The 15136-nt window shown below is 42.4% G+C and overlaps 1 protein-coding gene across 3 annotated transcripts; it reads left to right on the top strand.

The window, feature by feature from the left end:
• The first annotated feature begins 942 nt into the window (after window positions 1-942).
• Window positions 943-14874, top strand: znf281b (zinc finger protein 281b). Of its 3 annotated transcripts, none has more exons than XM_021308082.2 (7): window positions 943-1094; window positions 4034-4560; window positions 4680-4793; window positions 4889-4946; window positions 9926-10009; window positions 10111-10229; window positions 10679-14874. In XM_021308082.2, the coding sequence occupies exons 2-7, from the start codon at window positions 4108-4110 to the stop codon at window positions 12299-12301; spliced, it is 2451 nt and encodes an 816-aa protein (XP_021163757.2). In that variant the 5' UTR covers window positions 943-1094; window positions 4034-4107; the 3' UTR covers window positions 12302-14874. The 3 variants fall into 3 exon arrangements, with proteins under 3 accessions (XP_021163757.2, XP_012737021.2, XP_035997694.1); XM_012881567.3 differs by having other exon boundaries at window positions 944-1094; window positions 4889-5012; XM_036141801.1 differs by lacking the exon at window positions 943-1094 and adding an exon at window positions 1327-1414 and having other exon boundaries at window positions 4889-5012.
• The last annotated feature ends 262 nt before the right edge of the window (window positions 14875-15136 follow it).

The raw sequence follows: 15136 nt of genomic DNA, 5'->3' as shown, positions 1-15136 counted from the left end.
AGGTTATGTGCAAATTCTAGTATTTTAAAGACAAAAATGGAAAAAAAAAATAAAGAATAACATCATTGCAAATTAAATTCCGGCCGATACAGCAGTTAATGTATATATAAAGTATGTTAGAACAGTGCAAAGTACTTCCTATGACAATAGTTGCCTTTTATCTCTTGATCTCCAAATGGCTCAATGAGCTCAGCAGTTAGAAAATCACATTATTTATTGATTGAACCTGGAAAAAGTCTAATTGAGATTAAAAAAAAATCTCTTTTAAAAGAGTGTCTTGGCCAAGCAGAGTTATGTGTCAGTTACAACATTCATCCACACATTCAAAATAAACAATTACAAATCAGTGAAAGTATCCAATGTCAGAAGCAACAGATTTTACAATATAATTAAAAAATAATCAGTTAAAGCAACTACATTAAATAACAAAACCTGTGCACAAATAAGAAGTTTCACTTTAACACAAACTCTAGGATTTTGTCTCTCTGATGCATTTCTTTGGTTAAAACAAGTTTGATCTTTATTTATGAAGTTACTCGCAGTGGGTAGAGTAGCATACATGAGAAATAATATGACTCACGTAAAAGTAAAAAAAAAAAAAAAAAAAAAAAAGTACAGTGTGATAAAGCTACCCCTAAAAGTGCATTTTATTCAAAAAGTTACTCAAGTAAATGTAACTGAATGTAAGTTAGTACCCATCTCTCTTTTTTATGTGTATTGGTTTATTTGTTGGGGACAATTCCGAATTTATGCAAATATTTGTAAATGTGGCAGTTTCGGTCCTGCATAGATTTCACCCTACTAAGTTGAAATGCTCCTAAAAAAAATAATAAAACATTAAATATTAATGAACAGCGTATGAAATCCCAAATTATTTCCTCCCCGCCAGCGTGTGGGCTGCCCAGTGAACACCTCCGCAGCCTTCGCCTGTCTCCTCTCACGACCCGTCCGCTGCACCCACAATTCCCCGCTCCGGGACAAGATGGAAGACAGCAGCAGCCGCCGGAGAACAATGTTTTGGCAATAAAACCCCGTCGGAGGCGAGCACGGAGAGAATCTAGGCACGGTCGAAAGCCAGCTGCGGTCATGCGTGGGTGAGTGGGAAGCGAGAGTGCGTTTTGTTTGGGTCGAGCGCGGAGCCTTTGTCGAGATTCGGCCGAACAATTGCGTGGCTAAGGCGCAAAGGGGAGATGCGCGGAGCCGCAGCATCATTGTTTCTGTTGCATGGGCCCTAATGCGGCTCTCAGACAGGGCAGCTAGGAAGCTAACCCGCTAGCTAACCTGCTAGCTCGTGGCGGCTTGATTGTTATGAACCCGACTCCCCCCCCCCCCCCCCCCCCCCCGAAGTGAGTAGTTTTCTTCCGCTCGGCGTTTTCAAGCTACTCGGAGACCGGTCGCCTGATGGAGGAGCGTGGTAGGCTTTATTTTTATTCATTTATTTAAAAAAAACGCGGCTAATTAAAGCTTAAAGTTGGCTATCAATAAATAGAGCGCCAGCGCTGGTCGCAGCCAGACAGATTTGATTTCACGGGCGTCATCAAAGCTGGGGAATCGGAGAATGAGCAATACGTGCCGCAGACACAACTTCAAAGCAAACGTGCTCTTTTTTTGCCCCGTTTAATGAAACCTATATAAATATTTCACACCTTGTTTGTATAATCTCAGACTTGTGGGTGCTTTCTAAAAGAAAAAGAAAAGAAAAAAGTATCACTTTCTCATCGGGTTTGATAAACGTGCGAATCGCATTAAATCACGAGTCCCGTCTTAGCCTCAGCTAGCTTAATAGCAACTCCAGGTAACATGCTAAAACGTTACATTGGTGAATTTTTTTTATCTATTCTCTTTACAATATTTTACATTATTGACCACGTCTAGGTTTTAAACGTGGTGTCTTTTCATTTCTAATGCTATCGCCGGTTCGTTTGACCGGCATAAATGGGGTTTTAGGGCGACTGGATTGATTGTTTTGGTTGAGGGCGCAGAGATGCTTTGATTGTCTCATTGTAGCAGGCTAACTATGCTAACTAGCCGGCTAACTATTATGCATCACAAAAGCTCATCCGTTTTCTGTTCGGTTGCGGCGTCGCGTAGCCAAATGGTCAGCAGGTCTAGACTAAACAATAAATTCTTACGTCGGCGTGTCCGCTGTACGTGTTTAGCTACACGTCTCACTGAAAAGTCGCCGGACTGCGCTTGTCTTAATATAACCCCGACACGAATCCCCAGATTTGACCTAAATATTGTTTTTGTTTCGTGGTTGTTGTTTTTTTTAGGCCGGGGGGTTTATTAGCTAGCATTATTTAGCTAGCCCTCTGGGCTTTTGTAATTGTGCGGGGTTTTTTTTGTGAAGTTACAAGGAACACGTTTAGCTTCGTTTAGAGTGTGAAAACAATAGAGATGCGTGTTTAAAAAGCTCTAAAGCCATCCTACCAATCATGTTTTGGCTACAGTCCAAGTCACATGTGCTGCTGAATTCCCAACAATACCAGAACGCCTCAAATGCTATGTTAGGTTTTTTTCCCCTCTTATTTTTTGTTTTATTAAGAGATTTTATATAAAAGCTGCAGTTAAATCAATGATTTGCATTAAATATCCTCACATACAATGTAGTTACAGCGCTATTTAAGATGAATATACATGGATGTTTATCTGACGCGTCATTTCATAAGGTGTTTCAACACAAAAATAGGTGAAAAAATGTCTGCAAAGAAATTCTTCTGAGGTGACGGCCGTACTTCAAAGTGACTACCGGGCTGTTTTAGTGGAAAAGGGCCTGTAGTTGAGATTAAGATAGGAGTTGAATTAGCCGTTTTGTCCTTTTATCCATTATGTACATAGCTAAGATCATACAACGTACTGGCATGTTGTCTGCTTTATTTTTTTTTTTTTTCAGTACTGCACGTTGGGAGCTGTGCAATAAATCGAACCGACATCGCAGCGTAAAGTTGTGATTTTTGCAGCTGCAACGCTTGTCAGCCAGATATAATTCAGTCGTTGCCAATAATATAATAATATTATATCTACCCAGTTAAATTGACTTCATTGTCCTTGAAGCCCACACATGAAGAAGGATAATGGTGGTTTCAATACTACAGAAACCTAACGCTGCAGTTGCATGTTGTGATAATATCATGTTGCCCAAGCAGCTGATTTTCAATCTCAGGCTTTTGTAAACCTTTACAGCACCAATACAAGATTCCTCTTTAGGAGCTGCAAGAAAAGGTGTTGAAAACATCTGTTAGCGCTCCTGCTGTGAGTGGTTGTTATTAAAGAGAGCGTGAGACAGTATCTCAAGCTCTGAGGAGACAAAGTCATTAGAGTTGACTTTCAAGGCTACTTGAGCGCGTCATATCAGCGCCGAGCACGACTAGCTTAACTAAAACGGAAATTTCTGCTTTAACTTTGCTGTAAGTTATTACGTTTAGCCTTCCTGTTATCTTCGGAAAGTCTGGCTCTCTCTATTAAACCTGGACCTCCCCACAGGCAGGTTTTGCTTCTTTTTGAAAAGCTTCTTAATTTTCTTTTTATTTATTTGTTAACTGTTTAATAAATATCTGATTTTAAAATTCTACCGACTTATCATTTAGGGCAGATACGGGCGACTCGAGCTGCAAACGGTATGGCTCCAGTCACCATCTGGTCCCTCGGTTCGTCTCTGACCGTGACCTTGGTGCACAGTGACGGTCGGGAGTGTTTCAGTGGTTTACAGAGAAACAATAACAGTTGAGATTAAGAGTTTAAGAATATCCGAGATTTATCATTAGATTGCTTTCTTTCGCATTATTTTTTTATGTCATACAACTTAGCTGTCGCCGTCTGCTTGTTTTTTCTTTTTACTTATCCTCAGCTTTTCACAATACAGATGATTTCTTTTTGTGCGTTACTTTTACGCAACCAAAATGTCTGCAGTAACACCTGACGGTATTTTGAAGCACTAACAGTGCAGCTAACCAAATGTTGCTTTCAGGTCTGCGTTCAACACTTTTCTGTCTTGTCATGAAGACGTGCCTTTTTATCTGTCCCCTTTCTCCAGAATGGTCTCCTCCTGCCTTCCTCATTAGCTTAATTACCCTCCTTCTCCCCCCTGGCACAAAGTAAAGCATCACCATGAGTATTATTCAAGACAAGTTGGGCAATGAGTTTTTGCGCAATGGAGGCATGGACCCCAATTTCGCACCAGGTATGTTTATGTTCAGCCACTTGCCACCGGTCACCAGCTTTACGCGGCTGGCATCCCAGTCCGTCATCGGCGAGCTTCCCCAAGAGATGATCCTGAAAAAAGAGCGGGACTCGCCCCCGGATCACCAGGGCTCGGCGGCAGGCAACACGGGGGGCTTCCTCCACAGCATGGGCATTAAACAGGAGCGGCTGAGCGAGCTGGATTACCGGATGCCCCTCTACAGCGGGGGCGGAGGAGTAGGGGTCAACTGTCCTGGAGGGGGCACGGGGAAGAGCGGTACTGACGTGCCTGATATGTCGTTCGTCAACCAGCACCAAAATCACCAGAACATGCTCCTGCATGACCTTAGCCTCAGCAATGTTCGTACTTTGGGAGAACAGGTAACAAGCACCTTTGGCACGAATTATTATCATTATTTTTTTATCTTCTTTTCTCTTCAAAGGAAGAAATTTAAATTGGCTTCCTTTAAAAAAAAAAAACATCTTCTTTTTTCTTTCAGATGCCTGGAAGACCAGGTAAAGAGCCAAAAGAGTCCTCAGGTAGAAGAGGCCGAAGGAGCAATGGGGATGGGCAAGGAGGCAAAGCCCGGAGGAAACGCAATGATCCTTCAAAGGTTAATCCATGAGATGTCCCCCATCTTTTATCGGTAAACTAAAAAAATGTTTGAAAGAATAAAACAAAAACCGTTTCTCTGCTCCTTCTCTGTAGGCTATGATGTTGGATGGGGACGGAGCCTGCCTATCCCCGAACTCAAAACCACATATCTGTGAGCACTGCAACGCTGCTTTCCGCAGCTCCTACCACTTACGTAGACATGTGCTCATACACACAGGTGCGACTTCCCCTTTATTTTCATTTACTAAAAGTTCATCTAAAGCAGGGATCACCAACATGGTGCCCCCACAAGCCTGTTCTAAAAACAGCACAACCAGCCAGTGAGCCGCATCTAAAACTTTATTTTATCTCGTTACTCTTCATGTTTATTCACACCTGCATTTATATAGATTTAAAGATGACAACATCTATAACAAAGCATGAAAAATGTGTTCATTTTACATAAAGTTAAGGAGAACTCTGACTCTTCTAGTTCAAAGATCAGTACTATAGCCCTTTGTGTGACACACCGCCAATGAAGTAGCTCTCAGTTTCAAAAAGGTTGGTGACCCCTGGGTCTAAATTATGTCCTACACCACAATATTTGATTCCTATTTGAATCTCAAACGTTAAATCAGCTGCAGAGGAAAGGAGTCTTTGAGTCACTGACTGATCTGGTGTAGGCTGTTAAGCTAGATTGAGCTCCACACCCTTTATTTTTAAATGATTTAAATCAGTATCTGGTTAGGACCCTCTTAGCGAAGTCTGGTGGTATAAAATAAAATTTATGCTTCAAACACTCAAAGCCAGACATGCAGTAACTGCAGCGGTGACTCAATGATCACTCATGTGTTTCCCTGCATCTGAGTCACGCTCTTTGCTGGGAATTCTTCATTTGGCTCTTTGGATCTGACCTCATCACATTTTTAAGGAAAAGTCACCCTTTGGTTTGGTTTTCTGGCTCTGAAAATATACAGTTCTGTGCAAAAGCAAAATTTTATGAATGTATTTCAAACAAACTAATAGACGTCAACCCATGAGAAAACATTTTTAGAAGTGTTCCTTGTTTGTTTTGTCATTGTTTATTCACTGTAAATTGTTATGATGGTGTTTGCTGCGTTTTTAATTCTATTTTGTTAAAACCAAACCCCCTTTAGAATTACCTGGAAAGTGGTTTGTTTTTTGCTTATATGATTTTTTTTTTTTTAAAAAGACTTAAATCGGCAAAATTCTGGATTTTTTTTTTTAATTTTGCAAAATCTAAGTTACGTTTACTAAACGGCAATTAATTAAATAATAGCATTGAAATATTATCCAAAAGTGATATTCCTTAGAAATAGAAAAAAATCCAGCAAACCTGAGACAGCACGGCTGGATTTAACACGTTAAACTGCATTCATTAAATGTGCGTCGTATCAGAAGAGTTTCATTTTTTTTTTATCTTACAAAAGTATAGAGGTAAATGACAGATTTTTTTTAAAGCTTTGAAATCAATTTGTTGTCTCTCCTTTCTGAACTCCTAAAGGGTTCAGAAAGAATAGAATTAGGAACAGAAACAGATTTAATAGAGCCCAGTAAATACAAACACTGAAAGGCAACAACGGCTCCAAAACACTGGAAGTGTGGAACAAACTTGACACTAGATGGGACAAAAAAGGCCATATTTATTTTTAAAAAGAGCCTTAGGCGGACCTTTAAGAAAGCTGAAAACCTCCTGACAGGTTAGAGTAATAAAATCAGTTTTAATCAACAATTAATTGTTGACTTGCAGGTTTCCTGGTTCTGTTCATCTCATGCAAAGCACTTAATAAGCTTAACTGCACCGGTTATATTTACTAGGGATCGGTACCGAATTCTGTGCTTTTATAGCTACCGACCGTATTCTGTTGGTACTATCGAGTACTTATTCACATTAAATCTAACGGTACCATGTTTCAGTACCTAAACGCACCTTTTTAACACTGAGGGCGTGGAAAAGTAGCCGATTTTTTTAAAAAAAAAATTGTTATTTTTTTTAAAATTTTTTTCCCATGCTGGATATGAACACAGCCTTGCACGCACAAGACCGTAATGACGTCAGTGGCAACAAAGTTTCAAAGTACTACGCAGATTACCTTCGCTGCAGTATTAGTGACGTGACGTAGCAGCAGGAGTAATTGTTAGCTGAGGAAGCACCTGGTCTCAGTTCCCAGCTTAGCGACGTAATTTGGTGACTTTTCAGACCCTCCTAGCAAGTTTAAAAAAAAAAAAAAAAAAAAAGCAACTAGCAACAAAGAGGGTTCATTATTGACTAATCTGTCGATTTTTTTCAATTAGTTGACAAATTGTATGATCTCCATCATCACTTCAGTTGCTTGTAAAAATATTTTGCCTCCCTTGTTCTTGTCTCCACACCTTTCAACGCCTCTATTGCCTCTTGTCACTCTCCTTTATTAGCTTTATCCTTGGTAAAGTGTTATAAATTTAACTGAATTAGTTTATTTTATATATTTCTATCAACATAGATTTTATTTAGTGTAAAAATGTTTTTAAAACAGTCTTTTGGCTTACAAGCATTTAACGTTGCTTAATGTGTAAAACGATTTTAAACAATAGCCTAGTGTAAAAATGTTGAGCAGTTTTGATAAACCAAGCTTTACAGCCATATTCTCGCCTAAAATCAATCTAAAAGTTGATTTTGTATCAAAGAAAGCGCAACATTAACACCTTTAGTGCCTTCTTGTTCTGCCAATACTGCATGGAGCTGCAGCCATGTGATGGGGGTGCTCTGACGCTATACTGCCCTCTGCTGCAGCCTTAGTGAACTGCTTGTGATTTAAACTACCACTTAAAGTGAAATATTGGGACCGCAGCAATGTTTATATATTTTTAAACAACGCACCGATCGTTCTGCAGCGAGTGCTGCCATGAGCCCCTTCCCACCCCCCACAAGCGCCGTTTTCCAGACCGCTGCCTCGTCCTGAAAACCCCACCTGCAGCCAGAGCTGAGGGGAGACCCACTCCTACATTACAAAACCTATCCCGCCCTTGATTACAAAGCGGTATAAATGTTTTTCATGATGCCTTTTTTTTATTTTCTGAAACTGTTGCATTAAAATAATTGCCTGAATGTGATTCACACAGCTTCAGTCACTTATTCACCTCGTTTTCCCTGTGTGCCTCTGATATCTGTCTTTTTGGTCAAATTTGTTTTTAGCTGCGATGATTCAAGCAGTGCATTAAAGTTCAAGTTTATTTGTAGTTCCAAACGTATCAGAGCTGTCGTTAAAGTTCATATATCGACAGATAGATATGTTTAAATGGAAGCATTTTGAGATTTTATTATCAAATTCTAACCAAAATTACGTACCGGGCATCAGTACCGTATTCGTATAAATGTGAAAGGTACCCATCTCTAGTATTTACAGAGGAAAACCGCCTTTTTTTTAACTCATACACTCCAGTTAACCTAACTTTCATGTTTTTGGAGTGTGGGAGGAAGCCGGAGTAGCTGGAGGGAATCCACACAACTCAAATCTCACACCAGCATTAGAACCCAGGACCTCTTGCTGCAACGCTGCAGTGCTGCCAACTGTGCCAGTGTGCAGCGCATTATAGGTTCATTGGTCTCTCTAAATTGGTTGTTTTGGCCTGTGGTTGCATAGTGACCTGTCCAAGATGGCCCCCGCCTCTCTCCCATTGACTGATGGAGATATAGCTCCGCTAGGACTGTACGATTCAGCCAAAAATCCAAATTGCTAAATATTTCAACCAAGATTGTTACATTGACCACAAGCTACAAAAAAACCTGTAAATAAAGATGTTTGTAAACAAAGACTGTTTTAAATCAAGAGACTTAACAGTTTTTATTAATCAGAATATTATTATTCAAGAAAATGGCTTTTTTTTTTTTAGTTGGACATCAATCCTTGTTGAACATAAAGTGCAACCAACAGACGAGTCTAAATATTAAACTGTTTAAAGAGTACGTAATGCTATGGAGAGATTCCTTAAAGTTTCTGGTAAAAAAGTTATATCAACTAAAAATAAAACTAGATTATCTCACTGCTGCAGCTGTCTTCCATGTGGAGCAAACCCACTTTAAATATATTACCGACACCTAAAGGACGCGTTTGATCATTAATTACAGACCTATCCTAAGAAGACCCGCAGCAGCGCGGGACTGAATGGGCTCGCGCTGCTGTGGTGTCAGCGTCTTATGTGATGAAACAAGTTGGTTGCGTTACCAGACTTTGCTTTTACCGGTCCCTTGCAAATTTTACAAATCACTGTGGTTTATTTCTGTCAGACTGGCGATCTAGTAAAACCCCGTTTTGGGATCGTTTCCTCCGCTGCTCCTTGCTGCGACATATTCACGTGGTTTGAGAGGGCGGTGCTTTGTGACGGCGTGCCTGGGTCCGCGATTACGATTGGTCGAGAGGAAGTAGTGACTGTAGCAACAACTAATATGATAGGCTGAACGGAAGGAAGGAAAACTGTCTCTATCGAACTTTTATCGATTCTATTTTTTTCTATCGCGCCACATGTCTATCGATCGATATATATTGTTATTGAATTATCGTCCAGCCCTAGCTATCCGTCTCTGCTGGAAGGACAGAGTAGCTGGACTAACATAAGGCCAAAATAAACGTAGCTTTCATATTGGATTAACTTCCTTGGTTTATTATTAGCGCATACTCCAGGCTGCCCTTACATGAATGTAGTTCTAGTTTAGACATTACAGTCAGGCAGTCTTGTAGACAGCTCAGGGGTCCTCAGGTAGTGACACAGTGTACCGTAATGCTCTGAATATCCACTGAGCGGAGCGGCTTTGTTGCTAACCAAAGTCTTACTTACACATTGTAACAGATTTTTGAGCACATTGTCCCACATAAAATCAGTCGGTAAGCACAACAGTAATCATATATAAGGCACACCATCAATTTTTGATAAAATGTAAGGATTTTAAGTGTGCCATATAGTTCGAAAACTACAGTAAATCGTTTAAAAAAATATCCAAAGCACAAAGAGACGAAAATGTCATTTAAAATAAGTCTCTTTCCAAAAGACCAGATCTCTGTCTTGTCCTTCTGCCATGTTGCCCGTGCTTTTAGCCTGTTGTTGGGTTTTCTTTCATGTTGTGTGCAAACGTTTTTGTTCTTGGTTGTACAGGTGAGAGGCCTTTCCGTTGTAGTCAATGTAACATGAGCTTCATTCAGAAATACCTGCTTCAGCGGCATGAGAAGATCCACAGTGGTGAGTCTGAGAAGTGGTTCGCACTACGGCATGAAGGATTTCCTGCCGTAATCTTTGCTGACGCAGCACAGATTGAGACTCTCTTGCTGTTTCTTTTCCAGGGGAAAAACCTTTCAGCTGTGACCAGTGTAACATGCGCTTTATCCAGAAGTACCACATGGAACGACACAAAAGGACACACAGCGGCGAGAAGCCTTACCGCTGCGACACATGCCAACAGGTAGTTCCTTTTTCCACCTATAATTAGTTCACTAGTTGAGTTTTGGTTTAGCCGCACTGCAAAAACAGAACTAAAAATAAGTTACATTTTCTTAAAATAAGTGTATTTGTCCTGGATTTGAGCAGGTAAATAAGACTATTTGCCAATGGAATAAGATTTTTTCCTCTTAAAATAGGAACAATTCATCTTCATCATCTTATTTCAAGTGCAGTATGTCTAATTATCTTATTTTAGGGGTAAAAATACTCATTCCATTGGTAGATAATCATATTTACTGGCTCAAATCGAGGACAAATAGACTAACTTTTAAGAACATTTTACTTGTTTTTGCATCCGTTTTTGCAGTGCGTTAGTACTTTTGGTAGTTTACAAGTTCAACTTTGTGTTTATATTATCTTTAGTGGGGTGGAGAAATGTCCGTGTCTAAACGTGGTCTCATCTCCTTTCAGTTTTTCTCAAGAACAGACCGGTTACTGAAGCACAAACGGACTTGTGGAGAAGCCATAAAAAAGGTTCTAGATCCAAGCATGCTGGAGCTCAGTGAAGCGGAGCTAGGCCAAGGCAGCTATTCACTCTCTCAGGGAAACCCAACCACCTCCGGACGCAAGAGGGCAAAGTCCAAAAACGGCGAAGGTGGCGAACGCAAGAGGAAAAAGAACGCCTCGGCAGCAGCAGCAGCTTCCACTGGGGGGATGGCCCGTGACCTGGGCCTGCAGGACTTCGCTATGGAGCACCCCTCCGGCTCTGACCCCACCATGCAGGGCCGTGCCCCCAAGTTGGTCTTTAAGAAAACTGGACGCAAAGGGCTGGACAAGGGCCTCCTGTCTCTGGAAGGCGGCGCCGACGGACAGAAGCTGTTAGGCCAGAAAGCCGACGCCATGGGCCACGTGGAGGGCTCTGCCCTCGATAACATGGGTCTCCTCCAGGGACCCGGGGGCAACAAGCCCGGCCCCACCACCAGCAGCAACTACGACGACGCCATGCAGTTCGTCAAAAAGCGGCGCTACCTCCACGCGGTCAACAACGACTACGGAGCCGGCTCTCTTCACATGGCGCCCCAGGGTAACAACGTGATCCAGGGTTCCCTGGGGCCGGAGCCCACCCTGGCCATGCTGGACTCCTCGCCGCTGGAGCTCAAACACGACAAGTCGGGCATCCCAGACGAGGTGCTGCAAAGCCTGCTCGATCATTACAGCCACAAGCCAGACGGAAGCCACCACGACGTGACGTTCGACCTGCCGGACCACCCGCACCACGTCGACCTCCAGCCGGCGGCCCCCGTCACCCCCGAGTTGGAGGACGATTCCCCCAACGGCGGCGACAAAACGGCCGTGATGAGCGAGTACTCGAAGTTCCTGCTCCAGGCCCTGGAGCGCACCAGCCACAGCGGACCCTTCCCCAGCCTCGGCCCCACGGGTCCCTTCCCTCTCCTGTCCAGCAGCTCCAGCCCCACGGGCCCCCTGTTCTCCGACAAACACGCGTACAGCACCTCCTCTCTGGATTGCGGCTACCCGCCTGCCGTCTCCTCGCCTCTGCCCATCGCCCCACCATCGTCGGCCTCCTCTTCGTCCTCCTCCAAGTCCCATTACGGCATGCTCGTCGGATCCCCCTCTCAGGCGGGCTACCACCTCAGCCTGGAGTCCACCGGCCACCAGCAGCTGACCCCGTCTCAGGAGCTGACCGAGCAGCTGGAGAAGCAGCACTCCCCGGGCACCTTCACCCTGCCGCCGCAGGAGCTCACCGCCCCCGCCGAGGGCTCCAAGGGGCCGCAGTCCAAGGCCGGCGGCGGCGGCGCGGCAGCCTCCAACGGCTCGTCCTACCCGGACCTGTCCCCGCTTAACCCCCCGAAAGAACCCACGTACCAGATCGAGAACTTCGCCCAGGCCTTCGGCTCCCAGTTCAAGTCTGGCCGGCGGACCCCTCTGAGTTACGGCAGCGACCCGGGGGCCGAGGTGGAGCACAGAATACGGACTCCGGTGTCAGAATTCTCAGGGTATACCAGCTTGTTAGCTGACGTCAGTGAGCCGGTGAGTACAGGATCCAAAACCCCGACAAGCCAAAGTTTCAGATAAGGGTCAGACGAGGTGAGGCCTGTAAGGGGGGGCCCATTTTTTATTTTTTATTTTTTTTTGTCGCTGTCCATCCGGGCCCCCCATCACCCCAACGCTCGCTCCAATTTCTGTAGCAAAGCTTAGTTTTTACGAACACTGCCATTAAATGTTAATACAAAATGACCAGGGAGGGTCTTCTATGGCCTCAAAATGCAATTTTTTAAGATATTCTCATTTTTACCATGTAGTCGCCTATGGTTTTGTTTTAAGAGTAGTGATTTTTTGATATGAACGTACCGTAGAATTACATGTAATTTAAAAAAAATTTAGAGGGTAGCTATAAACTTGCTTGTTTTGTTTTTTTTGTTTGTTTTGTTTTTGTTTTTTCCTCCTTTTTCTGAACTCTTTGTGATTTTATCAATCATCATACCATTGTAAAGTAATGAATAATGTTGATGATTTCAATAATAATAACAATGTGTCAGGGAAAGGCCCAGAATTCAAATGGCAAAAAAAAAAAAAAAGTATATATTGTCTGTTACAAGAAACATATAAACTCAGGAAAATAGGCAAAATTGTGTAATAAGACTTTGTATTGTGAGATGCAATTAGCACAGTTTTTACAGGCGTATTTTGAGACTACAAAGCTTTTTTCTTGTCTTATTTCTATTTTTTTTTTTTTTTTTTATTGTAAGAACAAAATTTACACCACGCGGTAATGTTGGGTCCGTACGGCGCGTAGCTCTGTCGAGATTTCCGGTACTGTTGTCTCAGCGTGAAGACGTCCAGGTTTCCTCCGAGAGCCCCGCCCTCATGGCTTCCTATCAGCTGTAGCAGAGCCGGGCGCCGGGCGTCCCGCGGCACGCCGCCCAGCTTCGTAGCGCCGGGCGGCTGGTTTCCATCCAGGAGTAACTGCGGGACGCATCGAGCGTCAGACGGTGATATTTTCTTATTTTTTAAAATGCTGTTTGTTTTTTAATAAGTCACCACTTTTCTACTCCACTCCTTTTGCTGTTCCTTTTTTTTTTTCTTATGTCAATGGAATCAAACAAGCACTTTTTTAAACAAATCATTGGAAACAACAATAACCCGTTCAATTTGCATATGTGATACGTGATTATTATGCTAATGGTTATTGCTATATTTTAAGAGGAGAAAACTGTGAATGGGGGGGAGGGAGGGAAGGGGGGGGTCGGCCGAGCTGTTTCATAGCAGCGGCCGTTGGGCATTTAAGGGTATTTTGATGCTTTTATTTTGAAGGGTAGAACATGAGGGACAAGAAAGGTGGGACGTTTTATTTTTATTTCGTTTTATAATATTTTTTTTTTTTGCGGTTTTTCGGGTGATGTTGTAAAAAGATGATTCGCCATAATTTTGTTATACAATATTTTGAGAGTACCTCTTTGTATTTAAGTGTTTTTTTTGTTTTTTCTTTTCTTTTTGGAGAGTTGGGCTGACATGCTGGATCCCTTATTATGGGTGTGTTGGTTGCACACCCGTCTATTTATTTACCAATAGCATCACTCAAACTTTACCGTGTAGCAGATCCTTTCAGGCAAATGGTCCCGGACCTACACCCAGATCCCCCCCCCCCCCTGTCGTTTTGGTTTCTATGAATTGCAAGAAAGCGGCTCCAGTAACGCAGTCCAGAGTCCAGTCCGCCTCCCCGACCCGAAATGCAGCCCTGCACTCACGAGAATAAACAATGGCCTTCTTTGTCTTCCTCGGCTAAAGCCAATCTGTCCGGCAGCCAGGGTTGATATTTAATTTAGTTGGTTTCCTGTGACGCCCCCCCCCCCCTTCCTTTCCCCCCCCCCCGTGTCTGCGAGCGCCACAGCTCCACCAGAGACTTCGAAGCTGCTCAGATCACACGGAACAAAGACTGACCGACCAGCAACTTCACTCCAAAACACACTATGCTTTTAAAGAAGAGACAAAAGAAACGAGTAGATGAGATGGAGGGGAGGAGAGGGGGAAAAAAAAAAGACAAAAAGATTGACCTAAATATACCTCATATCATTAAAGCGTTAAAAAGAAAAAGAGCAGGGACACGCGTTGTATGTATGTAGTGGACATATTTGTAGTATAGGTTCGACATATTGTATAATCATTTTAACACTGCCTGTGTTTACAATTTTTAGAGCAAACGACTCATCAAAATGCAAATGTATTATTTTTGTTTTCTGTAATTAAAAAAAGAAAAAGAAAAAAAAAAAAAAAGTCATCCACGCCAAGCAGTGTTGAATTATAGATGCCTCATAGAACATTCTTCTCATTATATCCCTTATTTTTGTTACTTGCCATAATGTGTTTTGATATGATCTCTAGAAGGATATTGTTTACAAAAATGTACAAAAACACTAAAAATCTGTTTTGTTTTTTCCAGTATGCATGAAAAACTTTTTTTTTTTTTTTTGTACGGCTTTTTTTTTTTTTTTTCCTGTCACCTCAATACCAAATTTTTGTAGCAGATGTCCCCCTCAGTTCCTTTGTCTTATTCATTCTAGACCCCCTGTGTTATGATTTCCCAGGCTATACCTGTTATTGAGATGATGAACGGATTAGAGAAGCCAATAAAAAGTTTTTGTTACTAAGGCTGCGCATGTTGTGGTTTTTATTTTTCTCAGAAGCCCTCGGTCTGATTTATTAAGAGAAGCATGTAGGTGAACAGAGGCCCTAAATTATCCAAAACCCAGGCAGATTTAGCTTTAAAGTCATTTAATTTGACCAACACCTTCTGACTGGAAGCAATATTCTGGAGCGGTCTAGAAATCCCAGACTTGAATCTGATGGAGAGTCTGGAGGGAGATTAAAAAAAAATGAGGGTGATGGCAGTTAGACCTTCCAACCTCAGAG

Source organism: Fundulus heteroclitus, chromosome 10 (assembly GCF_011125445.2).
Source record: "Fundulus heteroclitus isolate FHET01 chromosome 10, MU-UCD_Fhet_4.1, whole genome shotgun sequence".
Lineage (NCBI taxonomy): Eukaryota > Metazoa > Chordata > Actinopteri > Cyprinodontiformes > Fundulidae > Fundulus > Fundulus heteroclitus.
Note: the sequence above shows the minus strand (reverse complement) of the source record. Positions and strands in the feature narration are given on the sequence as shown.